General features: G+C 44.3%; 1 protein-coding gene and 1 non-coding gene across 19 annotated transcripts; both read left to right on the plus strand.

Annotated features, from left to right (window-relative positions):
- The first annotated feature begins 18,768 nt into the window (after positions 1-18,768).
- Positions 18,769-27,713, plus strand: LOC112393790 (uncharacterized). Of its 18 annotated transcripts, none has more exons than XR_003002011.1 (4): positions 18,769-19,003; positions 26,485-27,031; positions 27,313-27,354; positions 27,465-27,713. XR_003002011.1 is itself a non-coding variant. In XM_024736179.1 (3 exons), exons 1-3 carry the CDS (start codon positions 18,898-18,900, stop codon positions 27,325-27,327), a joined length of 234 nt encoding a protein of 77 aa, XP_024591947.1. In that variant the 5' UTR covers positions 18,769-18,897; the 3' UTR covers positions 27,328-27,713. The 18 variants fall into 18 exon arrangements, 3 of the variants coding, with proteins under 3 accessions (XP_024591947.1, XP_024591944.1, XP_024591945.1); XR_003002013.1 differs by having other exon boundaries at positions 27,508-27,713; XR_003002015.1 differs by having other exon boundaries at positions 26,485-26,738; positions 27,438-27,713.
- Positions 27,454-27,584, plus strand: LOC112393843 (small nucleolar RNA SNORA17). Its single transcript, XR_003002033.1, has one exon. It is a non-coding gene; the product is annotated as a small nucleolar RNA SNORA17 (small nucleolar RNA).
- Positions 27,714-27,785: the final 72 nt, after the last annotated feature.

Here is a 27,785-nt window from a genome sequence, read left to right on the forward strand (position 1 = left end):
GTGTCCCCTGCATCGGCAGGCGGACTCTCAACCACTGCGCCACCAGGGAAGCCCCCTATCTTGATTTTTATAGCAGAGTATATTTTCCAAAGACGGCCACAACAATGTATATCCAATCCCATAGTTTTACTTACAATGTGACCTTCGACACTTTGGGACCTCTGGAATTGCTTCAACCGGTTGGATGCATAAGAAGGGATGTTACGTGACTTCCAATATTAAGTCGTAAAAGGCAATACGGCCTCTGCTGGGATTTCCCTTAGGGGACATGCAACTTGGAAGCCTTGAGCTGATATGTATGAAGGTGGGCTATCTTGAAGCCATCGTGTAGAAAGACTGAATAGAGATAGAGAGGGCGATGCGTGGGGAGCCCCAGATGACCTAGCCCCAGCTGTTCTTATCGTCCCAGCCCAGGCACCAGACATCTGTGAGCAAAGATTTCAGACAAATCCAGCTCACGGTCTTCAAGCTGCCTAGCAAAGATGACTTGTTCTGCCAAACCTTGCGAGATCACAGATTTGTAAGCAAAACAATGTTATTCATTTTAGCCACTATGTTTGGGGATGATTTGTTATGCCGGAGTTGATAACTAATACAACCTTGTACTTACTTAAAGGAATACGTTTGGGAAGCAGAGTAGGTGGAGAACAGGAGTATGGGGTGGAATCCAGAGCAGGTGTTTGGGGTGGGAATAAATTAATTATGACAGGTTAAAAACTGACAGATATGATAGGTGACTTAAGCTTGGTAAACCTCAATGCAGACCCTGCTGGAGCTCCCATGGCAAGAGAGCAGAGGACAACGTCTGCAGGCTGGGATTGCTCATTGGCCAGAAAGTTTGGGCAGGACACCAGATCTAGGGCTGGAGACATGCAGGCAAACCTGTCAATGCCTCTGATGGGGAGCCAAGCTCCTTTCATAGTCCATGTCGCAACAGGGACTCATCCTCTGCAGTCCACGAACTTGGATTCAAGTCCTACCACACTTATCACTGCCTCCTGCTCGAGTAGATGGAAGTTCCCACCTCTCTTGGATTTTTCTGCCTCTTGACCTCTTGCCTGGATTCTTCTACTCACTCCGTTCTCCACCTGATTTTATTCTGAATTACGTTCATACTCTTCTTGTCTGTCTAGGCTATTCATATTGATAAGAATCGGCTATTCTAGGCAATTCTTACTGCGAGTTAACATCTATGATTGGACTCTATATACCTCTTAACTTGCGCCAGGTCTCAGGTCTTAGGTCAGTATAAATATACTTTTAGAGACTGTGACAGTTTTCTAAGCTGAGGTAGAGATGCTTAGAGGCAGATGTGATGACTTTCATCAAAGTGCAAAGCAATCTCTTCTTCCTAGATTTGTTATTTTCTGAACACAGGTCAATGTCAAGCTTTTCAAGCTCTTGTCCTTCCCACAAACTCTGTTCAACTGACACAGGGATTGTCTCACATACACATCAAAGCACAGATAGTAAACTGTTTACTAGAATAAGGAAATTGAAGTTTTCCAGAACTTGCTTGCAGAGAATCTTCAGTAGGATGGAACCAGACCAAGACTGGCCATATTCCCAAGACATCAGGGAACGCCAGCTACCCCAAATGGTGAAATGGGAGAAGTCAACTGGATTAGGAGAGGGCAGCTACTGCTCAACCAGGCCAGGTTTCAAGACTTCAAAAGGCACAAGCTCTTCTTTTAATGCAGATGACCTCTTTTGGTCAGCTTCTCATTCGTTACACACTGATGTCTCTTCAGTGATTTTCCCCAATTTTAGAAGGCAGTGCTACACACAGAGAGAACTCTGTATCGACTCCACATTTTTCTGGCAGGAGGAGGACCTAAGTTCTTCTTGAAACTAAATTGTTGCCATACTGCTCATTTATTTCTTACCCCCAGCCAGTTTTACAGGGTGCAAAAAATGTGCTGCAGCCACCTAAATATACATGGACAGAGGAATGGATAAAGAAGGTGTGATACACACACACACACTGGAGTATTACTCAGCCATGAAAAAGAATGAAATAATGCCATGTGCAGCAACATGGATAAACCTACAGACTATCATACTAAGTGAAATAAGTCAGACAGAGAAAGACAAATACCATATGATATCACTTGTATGTGGAATCTTAAAAAATGATAAAAACGAACTTATTTACAAAACAGAAATAGACTCACAGACGTAGAAAACAAACTTATGGTTACCAAAGGGGATATCAGGAGGGGGTGGGGAGATAAATTAGGAGTTTGGGGTTAACATCTACACACTATTATATATAAAATAGATAAACAACAGGACCTACTGTTTAGCACAGGGAACTATACTCAATATCTTGTAATAACCTATAATGGAAAAGAATCTGAAAAAGAATATATTTATGTGTGTGTGTTTAACTGAATCACTTGGCTGTACACTTGAAACTAACACAACATTGTAAATTAACTATACTACAATTAAAGAAAAAGCAAAAACCTGCTTTAGCCATTAAAATGAAAAAATGTGCTGCTTCTTGCAGATTCCTCAGAGCAGGGAAAATAAGAAACAGAGGGACTTCCCTGCTGGTGCAGTGGTTAAAAATCCGCCTGCCAACGCATGGGACACGGGTTTGAGCCCTGGTCCGGGAGGATCCCATATGCTGTGGAGCAACTAAGCCCATGTGCCACAACTACTGAACCTGTGCTCTGGAGCCCACGAGCCACAACTACTGAGTCCATGTGCCACAACTACTGAAACCCGCGAACCTAGAGCCCGTGCTCCACAACAAGAGAAGCCACCACAATGAGAAGCCCGCGCACTGCAACAAAGAGTAGCCCCCGCTCGCCACAACTAGAGAAGCCCGTGCGCAGCAACGAAGACCCAACACAGCCAAAAATAAATATAAATTAAAAATAAATTAAAAAGAAAAAAGAAACAAAGTTTTTCTATGGCAGAGGGAGATTTGACACACACAAAAGAGGAGGTAATACAAAGATAGAGCAGAGAGAGATTCGAAGATGCTGCCCTTGAAGAACAGAGTGATGTGGCCATAAGCTAAGGAAGGCCGATAGCCACCAGAAACTGGAAGAGGCTCTCTTAAAGCTTCTGGAGAGAATATGGCTCTGATGATGCCTTAATTTCAACCTAATGATAGTGATTTTGGACTTCTGGCCTCCAGAACTGTGAGAATAAATCTCTACTGTTTTAGGCCATTAAATGTGTGCTAATTTGTTATAGTAGCCACAGGAAACGAATACAGAGATGAAGGGGGAAATAATAAGATTAAATAAAATAAAGAAAATGCCTTACATGGACGAATGAGTATAGATTGCTGTTAACTGAGGCATATAGACCTCTAAATTCTGTACACCTACAGTCCTAGAAGGACAACAAAACAAACAAAAAATCAGTAATGGCCACATAAAATGCAACTGTTAATTATATACTAAGATTTATTTAAACATTCCTCTTAAGATGTCCTTAGGTGGTTTCAAATGCCTCCTTTGAAACTTATCAGACATGCCACAAGGGAAGAAACGCAACAGATTAGCAAACGTGGAAAAATGCTCAGCCTCCAAGAAATGCGGTTTAAAACAATAATAAAATTTCACTTTTTTGCCCATCAGAATGACAAAGATTTTTTCTATTCATGATCAATTTTTAATTTTCATCATCGTATTTTATTTTTAGCCTGTTTTTTTTTCCCCCACTTGCCAATTTATCTTCCAAAACATGACTTTGTCTTTTCCAAGCACTTCTAGCTACCTAAAGAAAGCTCTTACCCACTAGAATTAAAGAATTAATTTCATTCAGATTTATATGGCAGGAGGGATTTTCTCCCCTTTCACCCTCTTCTTGTGAGAGGATATATGTCTGCCTCATTTCTGGGTCCTGCCTCATTCTAAAATATATATATACACACATATATATAAAAGAAGGGAATTCTTAATAAGGCAAAGAAAATAGATACACATAGTGTTCTGCTACCATGTGGTGAGTCTTACCAGGAGCAAATCTGGACCTCAAAAATCCTTTCTCTTCATTCCTTTATTATCTGCTTCTGACTTTGAAACCATGCCCCATAGGGTGAACAGAAACTCATTACTAACACAAATTCTTGAGCTTGTCTTACAGCTTGTTAAAAACCCCTCTGCAGGCTTCCCTGGTGGTGCAGTGGTTAAGAATCTGCCTGCCAGTGCAGGGGACACGGGTTCGAGCCCTGGTCCAGGAAGATCTCACATGCCAAGGAACACCTAAGCCCGAGTGCCACAACTACTGAGCCTGCGCTCTAGCGCCCACGAGCCACAGCTAACTGAAGCTCACGTGCCTAGAGCCCATGCTCCACAACAAGAGAAGCCAACCCAATGAGAAGCCCGCACACAGGAACAAGGACCCAACTCATATAAATAAATAAATAAATTTATATTAAAAAAAAAAAAAAACCCTCTGCTTGTAGTCTGCCTTCACCGACCAAGCCCGCTTTCATTATTTTGTTGCAAATTGCATACCCTCCAAGCTTCTCATAGCCTAAACAATAAGATGTTTGCCCAGGTTGTTTTCCAGGACCTTGGAGTCAGCTGTATCTAGTGAGCTGGAGTTGGTTAACACTGGTTGGGACCACTGACCATAAAACTGGACCTGCTCAAGTGTCCAACGAATGACCTTTTGATGTCGGAGGGTCAAAAACTCCACCCTCAGATCATGCTAAGCACCCCCATTTATGAACATCCATCCCACAAAGAAGCACATAATTCAGATACACCTGCATAGCACACCAATTGCCTCAATTTCCCCCTACGTTTCCCCATGCTTAAGACCACCCTGCTTCTTTATTCCATAAATATCTCAAGCCCCTCGCCTTCGAGGAGGTGGATCTGAGATTTGTTCCACCATCTCCTCTCTTGGCAGCCTTGTGAATAAACCCTTTCTCTGCTGCAAATCTCAGCGTCTCAGCATTTTGGTTTGTTGCACATTGGGCAAACCAATTTGGTTTGATAACAACCGGACACTACTTCCAAGGGAAAACCAGATGAATTGAAAAAAAAAAAAAAAATGAATGGTCACCCAGGCCAGAGAGGAAGAAGCAGAAGTGAGACTTTGAGGGTAGACAGAGAGGAGAGAAGATAGGGAAACAAAAGTGAATGATTCTTTACTTCCTTCTGAAGTGGACTCTGTGTAGACTAAAGCTGCCACAGGAGAGAAGCAGAGATCTGCTTTTTGGTTTGTTTTTTGTTTTTCCATCAGCCTCTGGATGTGTTTGTGTGTGAACTTAGTTCAATCATGAAGTAAAGCTTTTGTAACAGGCTCCCCACCCATTAAAATGGTAAGGGCTTAGCTAAAGAATTATGCTTAATTCAAAGCCATTGAGCATTAAGTGAATAAGACAAGTGAGAACAAATTTAAACCAAAAAGGTGAGGTCAGCCAGAGGAACTTCACTTCCCATAACCACTTCCTATTATCTGCAAGGCCTGGAAAAAAAAAGCAGCCTTAAACTTTCGGAACTGCTTGGGGAATGCAATTGTTGCTTCCCAGCATCTCCTCATTCTTTGGGGGATAAAGGGTAAGGGCTGCTGATTCTGTTCTAATTAGACACAACTCAATCCAAATCACCAGGCAACCCCAGGCTCTCATTACCCGGCCTGCTCAGCCTGCAAAGACTCGAGAAGACAGAGTGAAAACCAGGCAGCTGTGGGACTGACTACATGGAAGAAAGAATGAGGAGGAGAAAATGATGGCCACACGTCCATGATTGACCAATCTTCCATTTACTAATCACATCTCATTTCTTAGCCCTAGGAACAAAGTAAACCTAATTCCCTTTGGGAGAACCAATAGTCACAGCTAAGAGCATCACTGCTTTTCTCTGCATCTCTGTTCCTTCATGAAAATTTTCCCAAACTACAAAGTGGAGCTTAAAAATGAAGCCTGGAACTGAAGGGGCTCAGTTCATTCATTCAACAAATATTTATTGAGCACCAACTCTGTGCCAGGCATTAGTCTAGGCTTTGGGGACACAGCAGAGAAGAAAATGAAGATCCCCACCCTGTGGAATTTAGATTTAAACAGAGGGGAGATAGACAGTGAAGAGTGAAGAGAATAAGTAAATTATAAGTACAGTCTGCCCTCTGTGTCTGCTGCTTCCACATGTGCAGATTCAGCCAACCATGTTTCTCCATTTGTGGACTCTGGAAATAATAATCCTTGCTGTTAACGTGATTCTTATGGAGATCAAACAGGTTTCACAACTCAAAAGTGCTTTTTAACATATATTTCAGATACAAATGTAAAGACATTATTAATATAAGGCAAGTGTTAAAAGGGTCCTGGGACCCCTGCTTCCTACATCTAAATGTGGCTCTCCATAGCACTAGCTTCCTGTGAGGGGACCGCACCTTTTAACAAGTGGATGGCAGCTTCGGGGTGAAGACGAGGCCAGGTCCCACCATGCAGCCAGAGCCATGTGGGGGGCCCTGCAAGGTCAGGGCCCCCTGCTCACTGCGAAGCATGGTCTGCACAAACGGAATCAAATTAGGGGAACTGAGCCAACCACGGTCAGAAAAACAAAAAGTGCTCTAACTGGCAAACAAGTGTGCATTTTCCATACACTGCCCCTGCTTTTGTGTGTTAGAAACTGAAACAGCTGATACTGAAATGAAGTGTGTAGGAAGATGACGCCTGGCCTTGTTTAGCAAGTGTCCTGAATTATTCTTGGTAACCACCCAACTGGTAGGAAATTCTGCTCTGCCCTGTGCCTGTGGTTGGCCCTTAAGCAGTTCTCCTGTGTTACTGAACTGACAGTGAGTCTTTGCTCCAAAAATAGCAAAGGGAGGAGTTAGCTTGCCGATGTCCACAGATCATCGGTAACCAGGCGCCATGGTTTCAAGATCTTTTACCCACACCAATCCTATGAGCTTTTCACCTTAAGATGACATGGAAGTCAACTGGGTTTTTTTAAGACAATAGATTCCTGGAGGAATATGCAAAATCTGTCATCCAACAAGAGAAAAGGTAGTTTGTTAAGTGTCTGAATGGGGCAAATGAAATCATGGGGCTGCCTCTAGTATTTTCAAAGGAGGACCATCAAGTTCAAGTGAACACCAAAATGGTGTTGAAGGAGAAAAGAAATCAGAAAAGGCAGACTTTTCGGGGTGACCTAAGGGGAGGGTTGGGCCATGCCCACTCTGCCTTGTGGTGTTTTAAGAGTGATGGCTGGTAGGTTTCACAGCTTCAGGAGTGCTGTTGTTTTAGCTGTTGTTTTGGATAACAAATCTCCTCAGTGGTAGGGACAAGGGTCTTATTGGATTTTGTGCTCTGTTGTTTTCCATTTAGCATCAGCCTTCAGAGAGCCTAACACAGTATCTATCCTACAGGGGTATTATTATTCTTAGCTGAAATGGTGCTCTCTGTTCCCCCATTTTAGCAGGTGAAACTGAGGTTCTGTGAGATAAAGGAGTTGGCCCAAAGTTAAAAGATCCAAAACAGAATGGTAAAGAATAGACTTTCAAACTCCCCCTGATATGTAGTATCTTCTATATCTCTCCCCACCATGAACATCCAACACTAAATGCCACATTATCCCCCAATGCAGATCCATCTCTTCAAGGAAATGTTCTGCTGATGATACCAGACAATGGTGATCACTCCTGTTGCCTTATTCCTTATGGCACTTACAGGTTTTCTGTATATTACAGGTAGAGGGAGCAGCATGAACAAAGACATAGAGATAAGACTATATAGGGCTTCTCTGGTGGCACAGTGGTTGAGAATCTGCCTGCCGATGCAGGAGACGCGGATTCGTGCCCCGGTCCGGGAAGATCCCGCATGCCGTGGAGCGGCTGGGCCCGTGGGCCATGGGCACCGAGCCTGCGCTCCGCAGCGGGAGAGGGCACAGCAGTGAGAGGCCCGCATACCACAAAAAAAAAAAAAAAAAAAAAAAAAAGACTATATAAAGAACTTTGGGAAAATGCCAAATAGGCAAACGGTCAGACTGTGGGTTGCATAATAGGTAATATAGGAGATAAAACTGCAAAGGACTAGCCAGAGTGCAATGACTATGGAATCTCTTGCCAATCTACACAGTCCCCTCATGGCCATGGAAAGCCATTAAAAAAAAAAAGAAACGTTAAAGGAAGTAGCAAGTTCAGCTGTGTATTTTAGAAAGCAGTTGGTTTGGACTTCCTAGGTGGTGCAGTGGTTAAGAATCCACCTGCCAATGCAGGGGACACGGGTTCGAGCCCTGGTCCGGGAAGATCCCACATGCCGCAGAGCAACTAAGCCCTCGCGCCACAACTACTGAGCCCACGTGCCACAACTACTGAAGCCCGCGTGCCTAGAGCTCACGCTCCGCAACAAGAGAAGCCACCGCAGTGAGAAGCCTGCGTACCACAATGAAGAACAGCCCCCACTCGCCGCAACTAGAGAAAGCCCATGCAGCAATGAAAAAAAAAAAGAAAGCAGTTGGTTAAAGACTAGAACTAATAACATGATACTGTCTGAGATGATTTTTTTTAAATAGGGAAAAACTGATAGAAAAGACAGAAAAGGAATAAAAGAAAACAAAAAGGAAGGAATTCAAAAGACACGGCAAAGTTAGAAATGGTAGACTTTCGTAACAGACTCTAGGGAGGGGGTTAGGAAGAGAGCAAAGGGTAGGGATGAGTAAACATAAGTCCAGACTTTCCAGCTTGAAGTCTAGCATGGATGGGAATATTCTTTTTTTTTTTTTTAAGAAGACGTTGGGGGTAGGAGTTTATTTATTTATTTATTTTTGGCTCTGTTGGGTCTTCGTTTCTGTGCGAGGCTTTCTCTAGTTGCGGTGAGCGGGGGCCACTCTTCATCGCGGTGCGTGGGCCTCTCACTATCACGGCCTCTCCCGTTGCAGAGCACAGGCTCCAGACGTGCAGGCTCAGTAGTTGTGGCTCACGGGCCCAGCCGCTCCGCGGCATGTGGAATCCTCCCAGACCAGGGCTCGAACCCATGTCCCCTGCATTAGCAGGCAGATTCTCAACCACTGGGCCACCAGGGAAGCCCCTGGATGGTAATATTCTTAACCGAAGTCAATAATACAGTAGAAGGAGCAGATTGACAGGTCAGATAACAAGCTCAAGTTTAGGCATGTTGTGTCAGGGCCAGCTGTGGGACGTTCAGATGCAGATGTCTGACAGGCACTTGGAAATTTTAAGCTGGAATTCTATTCAAAACGTGAGTCTGGGTGCAGAAAATGTATGAGAATGAATAAGGTCGCCTGAAAAGGGTAGAGTAAGAAAAGGAAAGAATGAATGGTAAAATTGGGGGGACTACAGAAAAATTTTGGTGGAAGAATACAGAAAAATAAGAGTTAAAGGAACTGTGGGAATTCCCTGGCTGTCCAGTGGTTAGGCCTCTGCGCTTCCACTGCAGGGACCCATGTTTGATCCCTGGTCTGGGAACTAAGAACCCTCAAGTGGTGCAACCCCCCTCCAAAAAAATAAATAAAATCATTGATGGTTATATGGGAAAAAAAAAAGAGTTAAAGGAACTGACAAATTACAGTCAGAGACATAGATGGACCCAAGAGGCTCATAAACCAAAGGAAAATACCAGCACTGTGAAAGGAGCAGAGGGGAATGCTTGTTAAATTTTATTGTTGGGTCTTCTCTGGTGGCGGAGTGGTTGAGAGCCCGCCTGCCGATGCAGGGGACACGGGTTCGTGCCCCGGTCCGGGAGGATCCCACATGCCGCAGAGCGGCTGGGCCCGTGAGCCATGGCCGCTGAGCCTGCGCATCCGGAGCCTGTGCTCCGCGACGGGAGAGGCCACAACAGTGAGAGGCCCGCGTACCGCAAAAAAAAAAAAAAAAAATTTATTGTTGAACTATTTTTACATAGTTTTATATAAAATATCAGTTTTTAAATTCTTACCTGTTCTCAACCAAGGAATTTATAGTTGTCACATTGCATTCCTTTCCAAAGAATTTCACAGGCCTTAGTTTTTCTTTACTAATCAGATTGGTTTATTCTCTCAGGAACACCTCTAAGTGTTTGTGATGGAAGTAAACCAGAAAAAAATGTTATTTACTTTATAGACAGCATAGTTAGATTTTTTTTGAATTTTATTTTTTTATACAGCAGGTTCTTATTAGTTATCTATTTTATACATATTAGTGTATATATGTCAATCCCACTCTCCCAGTTCATCCCCCCCCACCCCACCTCCCCACCACTTTCCCCGCTAGGAGACATCATTTTCAACAATTAAGGGATACCTGATTTTGAACTACAGCTATGTTAGAGCTATACTGTTTGATGCACACAACCAAGTCCAAGTATTTATTAAAATCACTAGCAGCGATGCATCAGAGGAGGATCTGCTTGGGCGGAGGAGGGGAGACCAGGACTGCCTCTCAGTGGCAGCGGTGAGACAGCTGGGGCTCTGCAGGGCGTGAGGCACTCTCGGCCCAAAGCCTGCTTCTCTAAGGGGACTGCTAGGGGGCAGATGCAGGCTGCAGAAGAGGCCACTAGCTGGGTCTGGGGTCACTGGCGTCTGGAAAGAGCCTCCAGTCAGGCTGAGGCTCTGAGGCTCCTCCAAAAGCTGTCTCCAGCTCCCCAAAGAGAGGTGCCTTATGTTCTCACCAGGAAGTCTTCCCATCTGTTCATCTTCCTGTAAAAATCAGCAGCCTGGATCTGAATGGCATCTCTTCCTTTTGACCTTCTCCCATTTAGAGAGCTCAGTTTATTTGTTTTCTAGTCTCATAAGAAAATATTTCTAAGAAGCCTGTTCACTAAAGCTTCTATTTGTTACTCAGTCCAGCAGGGGGTGGGTGAAGCTCCCTGTTTGAAAGGAAACGTCATAGCTCTCCTCTCTTTCTCCCATTGTGATGGTTCATTTTATGTGTCAATTTGGTTGGGCCATGGTGCCCAGATATTTGGTCAAACGTTATTTGGATATTCCTGTGAGGCTGTTTTTTTGTTTGTTTGGTGAGATTAACATTTAAACCCATGGAGTCTGAACAAAGCAGATTATCTGTGTCAGTGGGCCTCATCCAATCATTTGAAGGCCTTAATAGAACAAAGACTGATCTCCCCAGAGCAAGAAGGAATTCTGCTAGCAGACTGCCTTTGAACTTGGACTGCAACTCTTCCCTGAGATTCCAACCTGCCAGCCTCCTCTGCAGAGTTTGGTCTTTCCAAGCCTCCAGAACTGTGGGAGCTAATTCCTCAAAATCAATCTCTCTCTCTCTCCCTCTCTCATATATAGATACAGATATATAAAAACATATCCTGTTAGTTCTGTTTCTCTGTAAAACGTTGACTAATCACCCATCTTGCCCTGTTCCAAACGTTCCCCTTCTGGTTATGAGGTTTAGAAAAACATCATTCATGTTCAGTTTAGGGCAAAAAAACCCCATTAAAATAGGAAAAAAAAAAAGGTAGGATGCTTTGTAAGATAAAGGTGAAATTCTTAACAAAATCCAACAATTATGATAATCTATGTTTTTTAATTTAATATAGCATTAAATCTCATAAGAAAAATAGCAGAAGAAAAAATAAAGAAAAAATTTAAAAAGAAACATAACAGAGGGTAAAATAAGAAAAAGAAAACAAACCAAAAACACCACCAAAAAAACAAAACAAAAGAAAATCGCCATGGCCCTAATTGAAAGCTTAAACAAGGTCTGCTGAGCTAGCCCGGTGTCCTACCTCCGAATGGCTCCTCATAACCGAGGCACGGAGGTGTGACGGGAGAGGAAAGGCACCCTCCTAAGTCACCAAGTCATTTCCAAGAACCAGTTTTGGGCCCAGCACGGGCCTGGACCTGCCCATGGAGAACACAGTGCAAGGAACCTGTTCACTCAAGTCTTCTCAAGGACGAGGCTCACCACCTGAAGTGATGGATCTAAGACAAGTTACGAGGGTGTGTGATGTGGGAGAGACGCCAAGTCCCACAGGAGTGTAGAGAAAGGAGGGGAGAAGCCCCTGGCTCGGGGCCGCAGAGGCCGCTTTCTTAGAAGAGTCGGCACCGAGCTGTGCCTTGAACAATGGGTTGGGTTCGAATGTGAGGAGAAGAGCCACTTTTCCTGTGCAGCAGAAATTCACACAACTTTGCAAATCAACTCTACTATACTTCAACAAATTAAAAAAATAATAATACTAGCCACCTCACAATGTTATTGTTAAGGGTACATAGCACAATGTATATAAAACACCAAGCCCGGCACTCGGCACAGGGAACTGGTCAACAAGTGTTGATTGTTATTAGCTGTTATCTGCAGAGGAAAAGAACTGAAACCTCTAAGAGGAACTGAACAGAACCCGTGGCAATGCTCTTCTGATGAATTGTTTATGACCCTGTGACTAAGTAGAGGAGTTTGAGAAATAACCTCCTCAGTTATGCAAATGTTCCTTCACAAACATCCGAGTTATTCCAGGAAGCAGGGGAAAACAACTCCCAATCAGCAAGGACTGGACACCTGAGCAGGAAACTAAACAAAGGGAAAAAGCAAATATATCTTAAAATGCCAATAAACAGTATCTGCAATAATGCAAAATGAATTTGTGAGCATCTCCATGAAGTGGGGTAGAAATCCTTAAAAATGTCTAGCAAGCAGGAGGGTCTACAGGCAATTAATTGTCCTGTGCCCTTTAATTTAGGCCACGTTTAACGTCAGCAGTGGACTGTTTAGTAAGTGTGCCCTCCATTGTTTGAGTTCAGAAAAAAATGACATTTGTAAGTTCCTACAAGGTCAGTTCCTCTGTCCTATTTTTCCCCTAAGGCCTTTAAGTTACCCAACCATAGAATTTCTTTCTATATCATTTTTAGGCTAAGTTTCAGGAAATTAACTTTTAAGTTTGGGGGAGGAAATTCTGTTCTATTATTGGTTACTACCTAAGTGATTGTTTATTCCCGGTGCATTTAGCTGCCACCAGTTACACTTAAGTAATAGGGAACCCCGTTTCTACCTACAATCTTCCCTTTGCCAATATCGGTAAGGCCAACTGGCCCGAGGCAGGGGAACACAATCAGATTCACAGGTTGCATCAGACCGAAATTCTCCGGACCACCCAGTTCCAGAAACTGCCCTGGAGACATTCCCCCTGCGCCCTCCCAGATTCACCACACCCCTTTCCCTAACCCAGCACAGCCTTCCCGCCTTTCGAGGGGCGGGACCAACGGCCCCCCAGGATACCCGAAAAGACCACCAAATAAGGAATACCCTGCGCCCTCCCAGATTCACCACACCCCTTTCCCTTCTTCCCCTATAAAATCTTGCCCAACTTGCCCGGGTGCGACTTCTCTGGCCCCTTTCTCTCGGACCAGTGAACCTAGCCCAGGAGCGCTCCCTAATAAAGCTCACTTGAAGCTTTCCTCTGTTTCGCGGTGCCGTTTGTTAAGATCCGACCTTACAATATCAATGTCTGGCCTTTGGCCTTTGCACTATGCTAATAGCTCTCAGCATCATCTTTGGTCTTAAATAAGCAGTAGCCCCCATTTTCACTTCCCAGCTATACCTGCAGGTAGGTGGATATTCTACTACCACTCAGGCACACCATGACCCAAACTGAACCTCCCAGCCTCTTTGCTCACCAGCCCGCCTCCTATGCCACCGAGGTCTCCAGTCTCCAGGTGGGAAATCAGGACTGCCACATACGACTGTTGACTGGACAGGAGAACCTGTCCTATGGGGGCTGCAAGCCAGCCTGGTGCCCAGAGGGGTGGCTTTATCCAGTCCTCATAAAAGCACTGCCCAGGTTGTAATGGGCCTACAGGACAATCGCAAATATCTTTATTGATGGAGCCTCCCATTTTTGTGTGTCGCATGCAATTGCTTGCCGAGTCCTGGAAATTATACTTTCTTGTTAATTCCCACATTGGTACTCTGAAAAGCCCTGTTCAGACCCTCAGTACTTCCCACCCTAGACACAAAATTCTCAATCAAAGGGTATCTAAAGCACCTCTGAAACGAATACAATATTGTGAGTCAACTATACTTCATTAAAAAAAAAAACAAAAAACCCTAGAGAGTGTGAGTCAGTAGACCTGGGATGGCACCCTGGGCTCTACAGGTGATTTGGCTGCACGGCTCTGGTTGAAAACTACCATGTTCAGCCCTCAGTCACCCCCCAACCCACAGCTGACAGTTCATCTTCACTGTGGATATGAAGCTGCTCCCTTGGCCTTAAGGATGAAGTTTAGAATCCGAAGAATACTAAGCCAATACTCTTTTCTCTCAAAGATCACAGAAAGTAAGAATAATGAGGCAGTTGGAGAAAGTCTTGCTCTAATACTTTAATTAGGAGCTTGGTTGACCTTCTCGGTTGCCTAGGCATTTGCTTCTGAAGCTCCTCTCCATCCTTGCCATCACCATGCCCCATCACCTGGACCACCTGGACCTCTGCGATAACTTCTAACTGGTCTCCCTGCCTTCCATTTTGCTTCTTACAAGCCATTCTCTGCATGGCAGCAAGTGAAATCATTTTGGATGTAAATCCTATCAAGACGTTAACCTCATTTAATACCCCCCAGTGCTTTCCTAGTGCCTTGGGATAAAGTCCTACTCTTAACACATGTCCCTCTCAAAGCTGGCCCTTCCCTAATCCCCCAGCCTCTCCATGGCCTTTCTCCCTCTTGTGCTGAAGCTGAAGAACCTGATGAAGTTGTATTAGTTTTGTGCTTCTTATGTGTGCACCTTCAACACACTGTCTCCCACCTAGGACACTCTCTCTAACCTCTCCACCACTCCATCCCTCTTCCATCTGACTTCACCACCACTCAGCTTTCAGCGTTCAACCATAAACACTTCCCCACAAGTCTCTCTTGACCTTTCTTTAGAATCTGCCCCTTTACCGTATGCTTAGATGGCATTCCTACTTTTCTTATCACTGTATCATATTAATGGCTCCTTCAGCGTCTGTCTCCCCCACTAGATGCAAACTCGTTGAGGGCAGGCATCGTGTGTAAGTTTACCAGCACTCTATCACCATGCCTGAGGGTGACACGTGGCTAGAGGGTTGAATACATATTTACTAAAATAAAATGTTGTGATCAGCAGAGAAGTAAAACATAGCGGTCAGCTCTACTACGTGAAACAATTAAAGGAAGAGTGTGACATGTATTGAGCCATTCCTCTGTGCGAGACCTTTTGCAAGGGCCTTAGAAAACAAAAAGAACAAGATGAGTTCTCTGATCTCCAGGATCTGACAACTTAATGGAGGAAATCTATGAGTAAATGAGTAATTATAATCCAATTCTAAAGTCGCTTGAGTAGAGGTCAGAAAAAGTGCTTATGGTATTAATATCAACTCTGGAAGAAGCAGTGGTCTAAATGTCCAAAACAACAATTCTCAAAGATTGTTCCAAATTGTTCCATAGCCTTTCATTTTTATCCATAAGGGCTGCCTGCGTTCCTTTACCAAGTTCCACGATTCTTCAGCTGTGTAACTTGATGTAAGTTACTTAACTTCTCTGTGCTTCAGATTCATAATTCCTATTAATGCACTGTGGTATTTAGCACAGTGCTTGCCATATAGTAAGGGCTCAAAAATGTGTTTTCATCATCATTATTATCAAGACTTCCTAGTTACAGTAAGCCTCCAAGTATTCATAAAATCAGTGTTCGTAGTGAAAATCACCATAGTCTACAGTGTGCTAAGGACTGTAATTCAGTAGACTGCTTGCCACGTAATACTTGTTAACGTATCAAATTTCCTCTTGCCCATGCATCCCCATAAGTGTGGGCTGGAATTCCTGATGCTTTCAGGAAGCACGTCTTATCATCAGTGTTATTCTGAGATGGCTGTATTTTCTATTATGACACTTTTTCATTCATGTAGCTACCAAGTCCCATTAGTTTAGCTTCATTGCTATCCACATAGTTTATTGTTGGTTATCTAATTAACTGAGGTTTGTTAAACAGTTGCATCAACTTTCTTTTTGGCTTATAACTTCCCTGTAAATATACTTTAAGATAGGTAGACAGGGCGTTTCAAATTTAAATGATTCTACTTCTATTGTAAACACAAATGGACAGACAATCCTTCCACCTCTCCTTTCCCTCTCAGTTGCTCTAAATAATATCTCACTGCTATTACTGGAATAACTAAATTCTTTTACTAGTAGAAAAGTGAAGTGGGTGATGTAGGTGGGCCGAAGGGTCTCTTGCACTGCGAAGAGCTGGGGCTACTCTGTTGCAGTGCGTGGGCTTCTCATTGCCGTGGCTTCTCTTGTTGCAGAGCGTGGGCCTAGGTACGCGGGCTTCAGTAGTTGTGGCGCACGGGCTTTGTTAGTAACCCCTGATCGCTGATCGCTGATCGCTGCAACTAGAGAAAAGCCTGCATGCAGCAACAAAGACCCAACGCAGCCAAAAAAAAAAAGAGTCAAAAATCTTTAAGGTGAGAAACAAATGGTTACACACACACACACACACACACACACACACACACACATATAAAACATGTCCAGGCCATAGAATGCACTATATAAGTATTACTATTATTATTTAGCACAAAATTTTTTGAACTTTTTTAAAAAAATTGAAGTATAGTTGATTTACAAAAGTTTCCTAGTTGATTTAAAAGTTCTGGACTTAAAAAAAAAAAAAAAAAAGGCATCCTTTCTGTGGTAGGCTGAATAATGACCCCAAAGATAATCCAGGTCATAATCCCTGTATCCTGTGAATATTATCTTATAGAGGAAGGGGGTTTTGTAGATGTGATTAAATTTAATATCTTGTGATGGAGAGATTATCCTGGAACATTCAGGTGGGCTATAAATGCAATCACAAGTGTCCTTCTGAGAGGGAGGCAGAGAAAGATTTGACAGAGAAGAGAAAGTAGGAGATGTGATGATGACAAAAGCAAGATTTGAAGATGTTAAATTGCTGGCTTTGAAGAACGAGGAAGAGGCCATGGACCAAGAAATGCCAGCAGCCACCAAAAACTGCAAAAGGCAAGGAAACATTCTCTCCCCTAGAGACTCCAGAGGGAGCACAGCCCTGTGGTACCTTCACTTTAGCCCAGAGAAACTGATACTGAACTTCCGGCCTCCATAACTATCAGAACTACCACACTAAACGTGTGACATGTTAAGGCACCAAGTTTGTGATGATTTGTTACAGCAGCCATAGGAAACTAATGCATGGTATTTTTTTTTCTTTAAATTAAATCTTTTAAAAATATTTTATTATGTCTTACTGGTAACAACCACAAAACTTTTAAAAATTAATGGAAGCAAGACTGAGCTGTGAGAAGAAAATTCAGAACAGGCCTCAAATTGGAAAAAATTCTACTCTTTCCTCTTTCTCTATAAAGGTCCTAGAAATATTGGGGAGAAAAGTCTCAAATTACAGTAAATGCTCTTTGGAGGGTTCAAGGTGGAGGAAGCAATGCAACTTTTTACTCCAAGAGGCATATACTTGTGTTTCTTTTTTTTTAATCTCATAGTTTCTTTCTTTCTTTTTTAAAAAATTTTATTTATTTATTTTTGGCTGCATTGTGTCTTTGTTGCACGTGGGCTTTCTCTAGTTGCAGCGAGCGGGGGCTACTCTTCATTGTGGTGCAGGGGCTTCTCATTGTGGTGGCTTCTCTTTCTTGCAGAGCACGGGCTCTAGGCATGCAGCTTCAGTAGTTGTGGCATGGGGGCTCAGTAGTTGTGGCTCACGGGTTTAGTTGCTCTGCAGCATGTGGGATCTTCCCGGACCAGGGTTCGAACCTGTGTCCCCTGCATTGGCAGGCGGATTCTTAACAACTGTGCCCTGTACTTGTGTTTCTGAGGTAAGACTAGTTTACACACTATAGAAGAATTTCATAGACTATAAGGGCTACACTTTCTTATTTTATTACGTTTTAAATTTCAGCTTTATTGAAGTATAACTGACATATAAAATTGTTAGTCCAAGTGTACACTGTGGTGATTTGATATATATATATACATTATGAAAGAATACCTCCATCTAGTTAACTAACATATCCATCACCTCACATATTTGTCTTTTTTCTTTTCTTTTCTTTTTCCCCTTTGGTGAGAGCATTTAAGTTCTGCCTCCTTAGCAAATTTCAATTATACAATACAGTTTTATCAACTATAGTCACCATGCTTTATATGACAGTCTGAGACCTTATTCACCTGATAGCTGAAGGTTTGTACCCTTTTACCAACTTCTCCCTATTTCCCCCCTCCCAACCCCTGGCAACCACTTTTCTGTTTTCTCATAGAATACTTTTATTTCAACATAAATAAAAAGTGTATATGCCTAATATGTTTAAAGTACTACTGCATCCTACTACATGATTTGAACCTCATAACATAGACAGAGTGAATAGTGTACCCATTCTACAAATGAGGAACTGATTTTTACCAAAAGGAAAAAAGTGATGTGACTTGCATCACGGAGCTCGCGGGAGGTGGCTGGAAGTCTGCTTCTGCTGAAACACTCAAGAACATGCCCAAAAGACGTGTGTGTGCCTCCTGTCCAGGGAGGAAGAGCACCTAATCTTACAGCGAAGAGGAAGGAAGTAGGAGTGCCTAAGCGGGGGCAGGGTGGCCAGAGACAGATTTTTCACTTCCACATTCTGCACGTTGATGCAAGTGAGGTGAAGCCTACAGGGCAGGCATAAAATAAAATGGAGATGTTCTGCCAGCCGAAGAGCCACTCCACTCCTGGTCCCCCGCCTCCCGCATCTGCACCCCAGCGTAAAGCGGAACCGATGTGCACCTTTTCTGTGTCCTAAGAAAGGAGCAGGAACTAACCTTGATTGGCTGCACACTGTGTGCTGGCACGTGGCAAGAGTTTTTTTACTTTGTTCTCAAGGACCAGGTTTCATCACAGCAGCTGTTTGAAAACTCAGGTCTGGAACCTGAAATTCTGAGTTTGGTAACCATTAGCATAGAAGGAAAACTTAACACCGTGAAATCTCTCTCAAGAGAGGAAAGCAGGGTAATATAGTGTCAAATGGCTGGGGAGAAGCGAAAAATGATGATGCGGGGAAGGTTCGGAGTGTATCATAAAACCAGAGAGCCCCGAAGTCCAGCTGCTCTACGATGTGGTGTACAGCGGGGTAAGCGGATGTCTTCGTAGTCAGATAGCCTGAGTTCAGATAGTCAGACGTTCATTCATCTTATCAGTATTTATTGGGTACCTACTATGTGCAAGTCTCTACATTCATGGTGTTTACATTCAGGTGGAGAAAGACAGATAACAAACAGATGAATGAGCAGATCTTGCTGTGAATTCATTCATTCTTCCAACAGATATTGCAGTTATTTATTCCAGTTATCTAGGAGGTCAGAAAGGTAAGGAAGCACAGAAAGTGCAGAGATACTGGCCCACTGAGAGGGCTCTGGCTCTTACGAAGTGAGATAGAAGCCTGTTGGTGGGTTTTGAGCAGACGAGTGATGTGATCTGACTAATATTTTAAGAGGATCACTTTGGCTGATCTGTGGGGGAACAAAGAGACTTGGGCCAGAAGCAGGGATATCAGTTAGGAGATTCTTGCAATAATCCAGGTGAGAAGCAAAGGTGAGTAGGACAGGAGGCAGGGGTAGAGGCTGTGAGAAGTGGTTGAAGCCAGGATATCTGCTGCAGATAGAGAGTACGATTTGCTGACAGTTTGGGTAGGAAGTGTGAGAAAAGGAAAGACGTGAAAAGTGACTCTAAGGTTTTTCTTCAAGGGATCAGAAGAATAGGGTTGCCATTAACTGAAATGAGGAAGATTGCAGGAACAGCACATTGGGGTAAGGCAGGATCTGAGGGATCTGAGCTCCCTTTGGGGTAGAACCTCAGGGAGTTTGAGGAAGCTGACTGACAGCCAAGTGGAGATATTAAGTTGCCAGTCACAGGGTGGAGTTGGGGGCAGAAGTCCTGGCTGAAAAAATTATCTCTAAGGGCTTCCCTGGTGGCGCAGTGGTTGAGAGTCCGCCTGCCGATGCAGGGGACACAGGTTCGTGCCCCAGTCCGGGAGGATCCCACATGCCGCGGAGCGGCTGGGCCCGGGAGCCATGGCCACTGAGCCTGCACGTCCGGAGCCTGTGCTCCGCAACGGGAGAGGCCACAACAGTGAGAGGACTGCGTACCGCAAAAAAAAAAAAAAAAAAAGAGAAAATTGGCAAGTGTTGGGGATGCCATTATAGATAGGAGAATTAAAGAAGACCTTATCGAAAAGCTGATATTTGAACTGAGACCTGGGTGAAGGGAGGGAGAAATCCACGTGTTATCTGAGGGAAGATGAGTCTACGCCGAGGGACCAGCATGTGCTCAGGTCTTAGAAGAGAGTGTACTTGGCTAGAAGAGAGTGTACTTGGCTTTAGGAGCAAGAGCCAGAAGTTCAGTGCGGTGACCAAGAGACCACCTGCGCTCTGAAAAAGAGAGCGAGAGAGGGCCCACCTGGTAAGGGTATAAAATCAGAGAGGTGGGAAGGGATCACACCATGAGTTCAAGTCCTTGCTCTGTCACTTGGGTAAATTACTTACCTTCTCCCAGGTCCGTCTTCTTTATAAATAACGGTAGTAACAGAACCTACCCACACAGGATCTTGAGAGGATTAAATGAGATAATGTTTATAAAGTGTTTAACACAGTGCCTGTAACATAGTTAACACTTACCAAGTGTTTACTATACACTTCTTTAAATGTCCTACAATATTTCCTGGAGGTACTTAGGGTTTGTGGTTGAAGAATGTTGTCCCACATGGAAGTTTGGATTTTGTCATTGGTGTTACACTCCTCAGTCTCTGTTTTGCTGGTCTGGTTGGTAGAGATGCCCATCTTGTAGCTTATCCCTTTTTTATTTTTATAGTCACTTTTTCTTTTTAAATTTACTTATTTGTTTTGGGGCTGCATTGGGTCTTCACTGATGCACGTGGGCTTTCTCTAGTTGCGGCTAGCGGGGACTACTCTTCCTTGCAGTGCACGGGCTTCTCATTGCAATGGCTTCTCTTGTTGTGGAGCACAGGCTCTAGGCGCGCGGGCTTCAGTAGTTGTGGCGTGCGGGCTCAGTAGTTGTGGCTCACTGGCTTAGTTGCTCCACGGCATGTGGGATCTTCATGGACCAGGGCTTGAACCCGTGTCCCCTGCATTGGCAGGCGAATTCTTAACCACTGCACCACCAGGGAAGTCCCTGGTAGCTTATCCTTGACAACCACAGCGGTGAATGGGCATGTTGGTATAGACAGGGAAATCTGGGAGATCCACAATCACTAAACTGAATTGCAGATGGGTGACAGGATACTCACCCAACCCCTCCAGCTTCTCGAGATAACTCTGGGCTTTCCCTTCTGCAAGGGGCCACACTAGGGCAGGCAAGACGTCCAGTCAAGTCATCCCACCCACATTCTGGTTCTCACTAAGTCACTTCTGGCCTCAACTGACAATATCAGCTGTCACACTGACACTCCAGTGGAGCAGTGACCTTGGGATATCCTACCCTGGGCCTTCCTTCAATTCTCCTGAACTGGCATGGAAAGGGGACGGTTAGAGCTCAGAAGGTTTACTCTAGCTAAGTAGAGATGTAAGCAGATAGGGTAGGGGGTCCCTGGAGAAAGAGAACCAGGCATGGCTTTCTTGACAGAAGAGAAGGCATTTTTGGCCTAAGTCATTTTGTGATCTCAGCCTGGGCACAAGGCTTGCCCTTGAAAAGGTCTCAGTTAGTAACGATCTTAAGGGAACAAAAGAATGCAGAAACAAAGGACTGTTATCAGGCAAGACAAGTAACAATAGTAAAGATAATGTATCAGTTGTAAAGACTCCCAGTTCTGTTGCAATGGTAAAGATTAGCCTGAAGCGCTCAACCACCAGGACAGCTGGAACCTAAGGGATGATGACATTGGCATTTCCTTTTTTTTTTTAAATTTATTTATTTTATTATTTTTGGCTGTTTTGCGTCTTCCTTGCTGTGCGCGGGCTTTCTCTAGTTGAGGTGCGCAAGCTTCTCACTGCGGTGGCTTCTCTTTGTTGCCGAGCACAGGCTCTAGAGCACGTAGGCTTCAGTAGATGTAGCACGTGGCTCAGTAGTTGTGGCTAGTGGGCTCTAGAGCACAGGCTCAGTAGTTGTGGTGCACGGGCTTAGTTGCTCCACGGCATGTAGGATCTTCCCAGAGCAGGGCTCGAACCCTCGTTCCCTGCATTAGCAGTCAGATTCTTAACCACTGCACCACCAGGGAAGCCCGACATTGACCTTTTCTGACCCTCATAACTTCAGTCAATGAATGCCTGGACTCTGTCAACTGACAAGCCCTTTCATTAATATGCATGTACCCCCTTAGCTTAAAACTTCCCGAATTTTGCTATTCGGAGAGACACTGATTTGGAAAATATCCCCGGGGTTCTTCTTACCTGTTGCAATTAGTAAAGCCTACCTTCTCCTGATCTTTGGCTTGGTTGTGTCACCAAAACATAAATGCAGTTTTTTAGATAACAGAGCTATGTCGGGAAAATGCATTTCATGTCATACATCAAATATAATTTAAGACCTCCAGTGTAATATTTTGGTTACACCCTGTTACAAAAAGGATAAGCAGGAAGAACAGAAAAGGTTGAGGAAAGGAGAAAAGAAACAGCAAAGAGAAAATGAATTTTTATTGTCTTACCCAACATTTGAGTCAATCATTCAGAAAGAAATCAGATAATATGCTAATGATTATAATCTAGCCAAGGTCCATCACACACCCTCTATTATGCTTCAGATTTATCCTCTGCCAGGAGAATCTGACCGTTGCTCTTCCAATATTCAGTCAAAAAGAAGGATGAAAACCTGGGAGGAATGATAACAAGTCAAGGGCACATGGAGGTCAGGAGAAGCTGAATGCCAACAACACCCTGACCGTCAAGGATAAACGAAGCTGGAATCTAGTTAGAGCAGTAAGGGTAGATTTTATTCAATAGTAACTACTGCAATAGGGAAAAGAGTCCAGTGTGAACTGACTTCAACTTGGCTGAAACAAAAGGCTGGAGACCTTTCCAGACTGACGTGTGCTCAGGAAATGCACTGGGGGCTGGGAAGGGGGTTGGTCCACATGACTAGGCCATCTGGGGCTGTCTACTGGTGCTTACACAGAGGCGGAACAAACTTCTCCAGGAGGCCATGATATCAGTTAGGAAAGATAGCCAGGAGCCGGGGAGCAGACTGTGACCTTACCTCCTTGAATGCTTGCATCTCAAAGAGACAGCCCTCAGGTCCTTGAAAAGTCAATTCTGGGTGGTAGAAGATTCGCGTCTCAAAGGGGCAGAGAAAGCATTTATAATTGCAAGCTTTCTAAAGTAACTGCTCAGTGGGAGGGCTCAGCAGCCTACCTCCCTATTCCCTGTTTGGGCTGGAACAGACAGTAAATTCTCCTGGCAACACTGAGCTTTTTCAAGCAGCAATTTTAAGGGGGAGCTGGAGTTACCCTCGGGATGTGGCCTTGAGCTGTTGGAAACTAAGCCAGTGTCTGTTCAAGTCTCATAGTGGGTTGTGGGCCAGGGGGCAGGGTGGGGTGTGGGTTTGGGGGGGAGTCTGCATTTTTATAGACCAAGTTTGGGGTTTAGTCTAGAAGCTGTCTCAGAGGAGACTGACTAGAGTTTGATCAAGGAGAGTCTTTGTTGCGACCCAGCCACAGAGTTTCCAAAGCTTTGATTTCCTCTCTTTAAGCCTATAATTTTATTCAGTGGTCTTGTGAGGAAAACATAAATAGATATTAAGCGGAAGGAAGGGATTAATTTTTAAAAACAGAGAGAATAAGAGGAACTGGGAAAAACACCTCTGAATACATGTCTTGCCCCGTGGTGAATGTGAATTGGGTTCTAAGTCAGGAATCTGCCTGCTCCCTGCAGCCCTTCCAGCTCGGAGACTCCCTGGCAGCTTTCAGTCTTTCATTCTACAAGGGTACAGAGTGTATTTCAGAAGATAGGGTGGCTCCAGTGCCCTCAAGTTGACCCAAACTGTGATCCACAGACCCAGTGGACCTATCTGGATGTTCAGCAGTGTTTCTCCGAGATAGCTTTAGTTCCTTCTGTTACCACGTCCTTCATTCCACAGCTCAGAGACCTCAGTGAATCTCAAATCCCCTCCATAAACTTAAAGAAGACGGTGGCACTGCCCAAGCTGGGCACCAGAAGCCAGAGCAGAGTGCCACAGTGGATTGGAATTGGCCTGAGGCCGAGAAAATGAAACAGGAGGGAAGGGGGCAGGGCACAACCTTTAAAAGAAAGACATAGCCTATGACAAATATTGGTTAGAACCAACTAGGTCCAAGATGGCGGAAGATTCGACTTCCCGTAGACCTTGAGCCTCATTATACACTTATTGTAATAAATTAGCATATGCGAAATGACACACCTACCAGTGCCATGACAGTTCTGAGGCTGACCATAAAAGGCCAAAAAAACGTGGGCAGTGGCCCAATTCCTGGAAATCCCCACGCCTTCCCCAATAGAGTTGGAATAATCTTCCCACTCCTTAGCTTATGAAATTACCCCGCCTGTAAAAACTAACCACCCTATGTTTCGGGGCCTCTCACCTTCTGAGATGGCCCACACTCTGTCTGTGGAGTGTATTTCTCTCTAAATAAATCCACTTCTTACTTTGTCTCTCACTGAATTCTTTCTGCGACAAGACATAAAGAACCTGAGGTTCATTAAGTCCTGAGACCAGGTGTGTGATCACAATTAAAAGACAGTGGGTTCAACAGAGACACAGATGTAGAGAACAAACTTATGGACACCAAGGGGGGAAAGCGGCAGGGGTGGGGGTGGTGGTGGGATGAATTGGGAGATTGGGATAGACATGTATACACTAATATGTGTAAAATGGATAACTAATAAGAACTTGCTGTATAAAAAAAATAAAATAAAATTCAAAAATTCAACAACAGGGCTTCCCTGGTGGCGCAGTGGTTGAGAATCTGCCTGCCAATGCAGGGGACATGGGTTCGAGCCCTGGTCTGGGAAGATCCCACATGCCGTGGAACAACTGGGCCCGTGAGCCACAACTACTGAGCCTGCGCTCTAGAGCCCATGCTCCGCAACAAGAGAGGCCGTGACAGTGAGAGGCCCGCGCACTGCGATGAAGAGTGGCCCCCACTTGCCGCAACTAGAGAAAGCCCTCGCACAGAAACGAAGACCCAACACAGCCAAACATAAATAAATAAATAAATAATTTTTTTAAAGTCCTAAAATATAAAGTTAAAAAAAAAAATTTAACAAAAAATACAGTGGGTTCAAGTCCCAATCTGGGTTGCATGGTTTCAGTAACACGTAAGAAAGAAGGAGCGAGAACCCGTTCAAAACAAACTCTGGGTAAAGAAAGCAAGAAAGAAGGAACAGGCAACTTGAAAAATGGGAAAATCCCCCTGGGGCTGCTGAGTTAGAGGAAGAGGCATCTAACCAGCAGGAGAGCACAGAGGCTGGGAAAAAAGCCTTTCAAGGTACCTAGCACGCTCTTAAAGTAATCACAATAAAACTCAGATAAAAACTCAAAGAGCTATTAGAAGGAAAAGCAGAGTATCGTCCAGCAAATCTAAGTAACGCAATTTAGTCCTGCAGAGATTTTTTTTTTTTTTTTCTGACTCTGGTTACAGATTCTGGTTTTCAATTCACTCAAATGTATTCAATGTCAACACAAACCAGTCTAGTCCCTCCTGGATCAGACTGTTTCCCAAAGTGAGTTCAATGGGATTTCTAGTTGAGTTGAATACCTGTGGTTACTGCAGAATTATAAAAGGTTTGTGTGTGAGACTTCCCTCGTGGTCCAGTGGGTAAGGCTCTGTGCTCCCAATGCAGGGGGCCCGGGTTCGATCCCTGGTCAGGGAACTAGATCCCGCATGCATGCCGCAACTAAGTGTCCACAGGCTGCAACTAAGAGCCAGCGTGCCCCAACTAAAGATCCCGCATGCCACAGCAAAGATCCAACGTGCCGCAACTAAGACCCTTCACAGCCAAAATAAATAAATATTAAAAGAAAAGAAAAAAGTTCATGTGCGTTGCAAATCTCTGGATAGAAGATGGGCATTGTCTTTCCCAAACTCCATCTGAAGTATACTAAGAACTAACTGCTAAGTGCATAGAATTACTATTCCAAGCATCACAGCTGAAGAAAGCGGTCATCCATAGGCACCCATGATCCCATGGACTCATCCTGTAATTTATTTCCTCCTTTCATTTAAGGCAATGTCCTAATTCACTGCAGTGTGGAGAAATAGCCTCCTTAGAGAAAGACTGTAAAACATATGTGGAATCCAAAAAAATACAAACAAATGTATATGCAGAACAGAAATAGAATCACAGATATAGAAAATAAATAGTGGTTACCAGTGAGGAGAGGGAAGAGGGGAGGGACAACATAGGGACATGGGATTAAGAGACACAAACTACTATATATAAAATAGGTAAGCAACAAGGATACATTGCACAGCACAGGGAAATACAGCCATTATTTTGTAATAACTTTTCATGGAATATAATCTGTAAATCAGACAGAGAAAGACAAATATCCTCTCATGTTTGACTTGTTTATTTCCTCCCACCCCCCTCCTCCTTCCTAAATTTTCCTTCTTGTGCTCTCTCCTAGGGAGAGGGCTCTATCCTCTACCTTGGTTCCTTCAGTGTGGCACCTCCACTCGGTATTCCCAAAGCCTGGTAGCCAAGGAACAAGCAAAGAATCTTCAGGAGGATAGAAGGGAGGTGAGAGGAATGTTGTAAATGCGCTTAGATTTCTTTTTGCACTTTGACACACATAATCTCATGGTCTTTTCTGAGAGTGCATGGCCAAAGGTACCAGAGCTATCAATGGAGCTTCTACGAATGCCTGAGGCAGCAACAGAGGTAAGCTTTTTCCAGGTCCTACCAACCTGCCGGTTGAGGCCCCTGCAATGCACAGAGAAGGGCGGGGAAGGGACCACGGTCCGCCTCCCCGCTCTCTCTACTCCCTCATCCCCAGCTGCACACAGACCACAGCCTCATCCCAGGGAGGGAAAGGCCACTCCCCACCTATCATCTCTCGAGTCTCCACCAGCCTGGTGGGAGGAGAAGGGGCAGCAGGGATGTCTCCTCTGCAGCTGCTGTTCACACAGAACAGGAGGGTCCCTCTCCCGTCTCGCCCTGGGTCTCCAGCTAAGGTGATGCTCCGCAAACCCAGGGTATCCTGTCTGTTGCAGGAGGAGTAGGGGAGACAGGGCGGGAAGCAGGAACACTGAGATGAGATGGGGAAGAGCCAGTTCTAGACCCTCCTTTATGCTCCATCCCTTCCGGGGCACCCATATACTAGAAATGAACTAGTCATTGCCAACAGTGTCCAGAAGCCATTTAGTTTAATACTTTATTTATATTTTTTCTGACCTTTAGGGAATAATCTCACCCTATTTTAAATAATTTTATTTTACTATTTTCATATTTATAGGATCCTTTAAAGTAATCTTGAACATTAGAAAATACAGTGAAGGTAAACTTAAGTATTATAATTTAACTCCCTGGGGAATAGTCATTCTTTAACTTCTCAATACACTATTTGATTATCCTTATCAGGTCATTTAAAATTTGTTCTGCCCCTAGAGACGTTGCAGATGTGGCTGCCATGTCACATTTGTGTCATTAGGTGGCAGAGAGAAGAGAGACTTGTCTACACTCGGCGTTCTGGCCTGTGGACGTCTGGATGATTGATAGTCTGACTTGACAGAAAAGGACTTCCCTGGTGGTGCAGTGGTTAAGAATCCGCCTGCCAATATAGGAGACACGGGTTCGAGCCCTGGTCCGGGAAGATGCCATATGCCACAGAGCAACTAAGCCCGTGCGCCACAACTACTGAAGCCTGCGCGCCCTAGATCCCGTGCTCCACAAGAGAAGCCACCACATTGAAAAGGCTGCACCACAACG

The sequence above is a fragment of the Neophocaena asiaeorientalis genome, unplaced genomic scaffold (genome assembly GCF_003031525.2).
Source record: "Neophocaena asiaeorientalis asiaeorientalis breed wild unplaced genomic scaffold, Neophocaena_asiaeorientalis_V1.1 scaffold7, whole genome shotgun sequence".
Classification (NCBI taxonomy): Eukaryota; Metazoa; Chordata; class Mammalia; order Artiodactyla; family Phocoenidae; genus Neophocaena; species Neophocaena asiaeorientalis.

Bases quoted from the DNA above. Each gene is read 5' to 3' on its own strand.
- LOC112393790 (XM_024736176.1), top strand. From the start codon at position 18,898: ATGGCTGGGGAGAAGCGAAAAATGATGATGCGGGGAAGGTTCGGAGTG. The intron at 19,004-26,484 runs GTAAGCGGATGT...GCTCTCTCCTAG, and splicing joins ACGATGTGGTGTACAGCGGG to GGAGAGGGCTCTATCCTCTA. The intron at 26,598-27,464 runs GTGAGAGGAATG...TTCTGCCCCTAG, and splicing joins TTCAGGAGGATAGAAGGGAG to AGACGTTGCAGATGTGGCTG.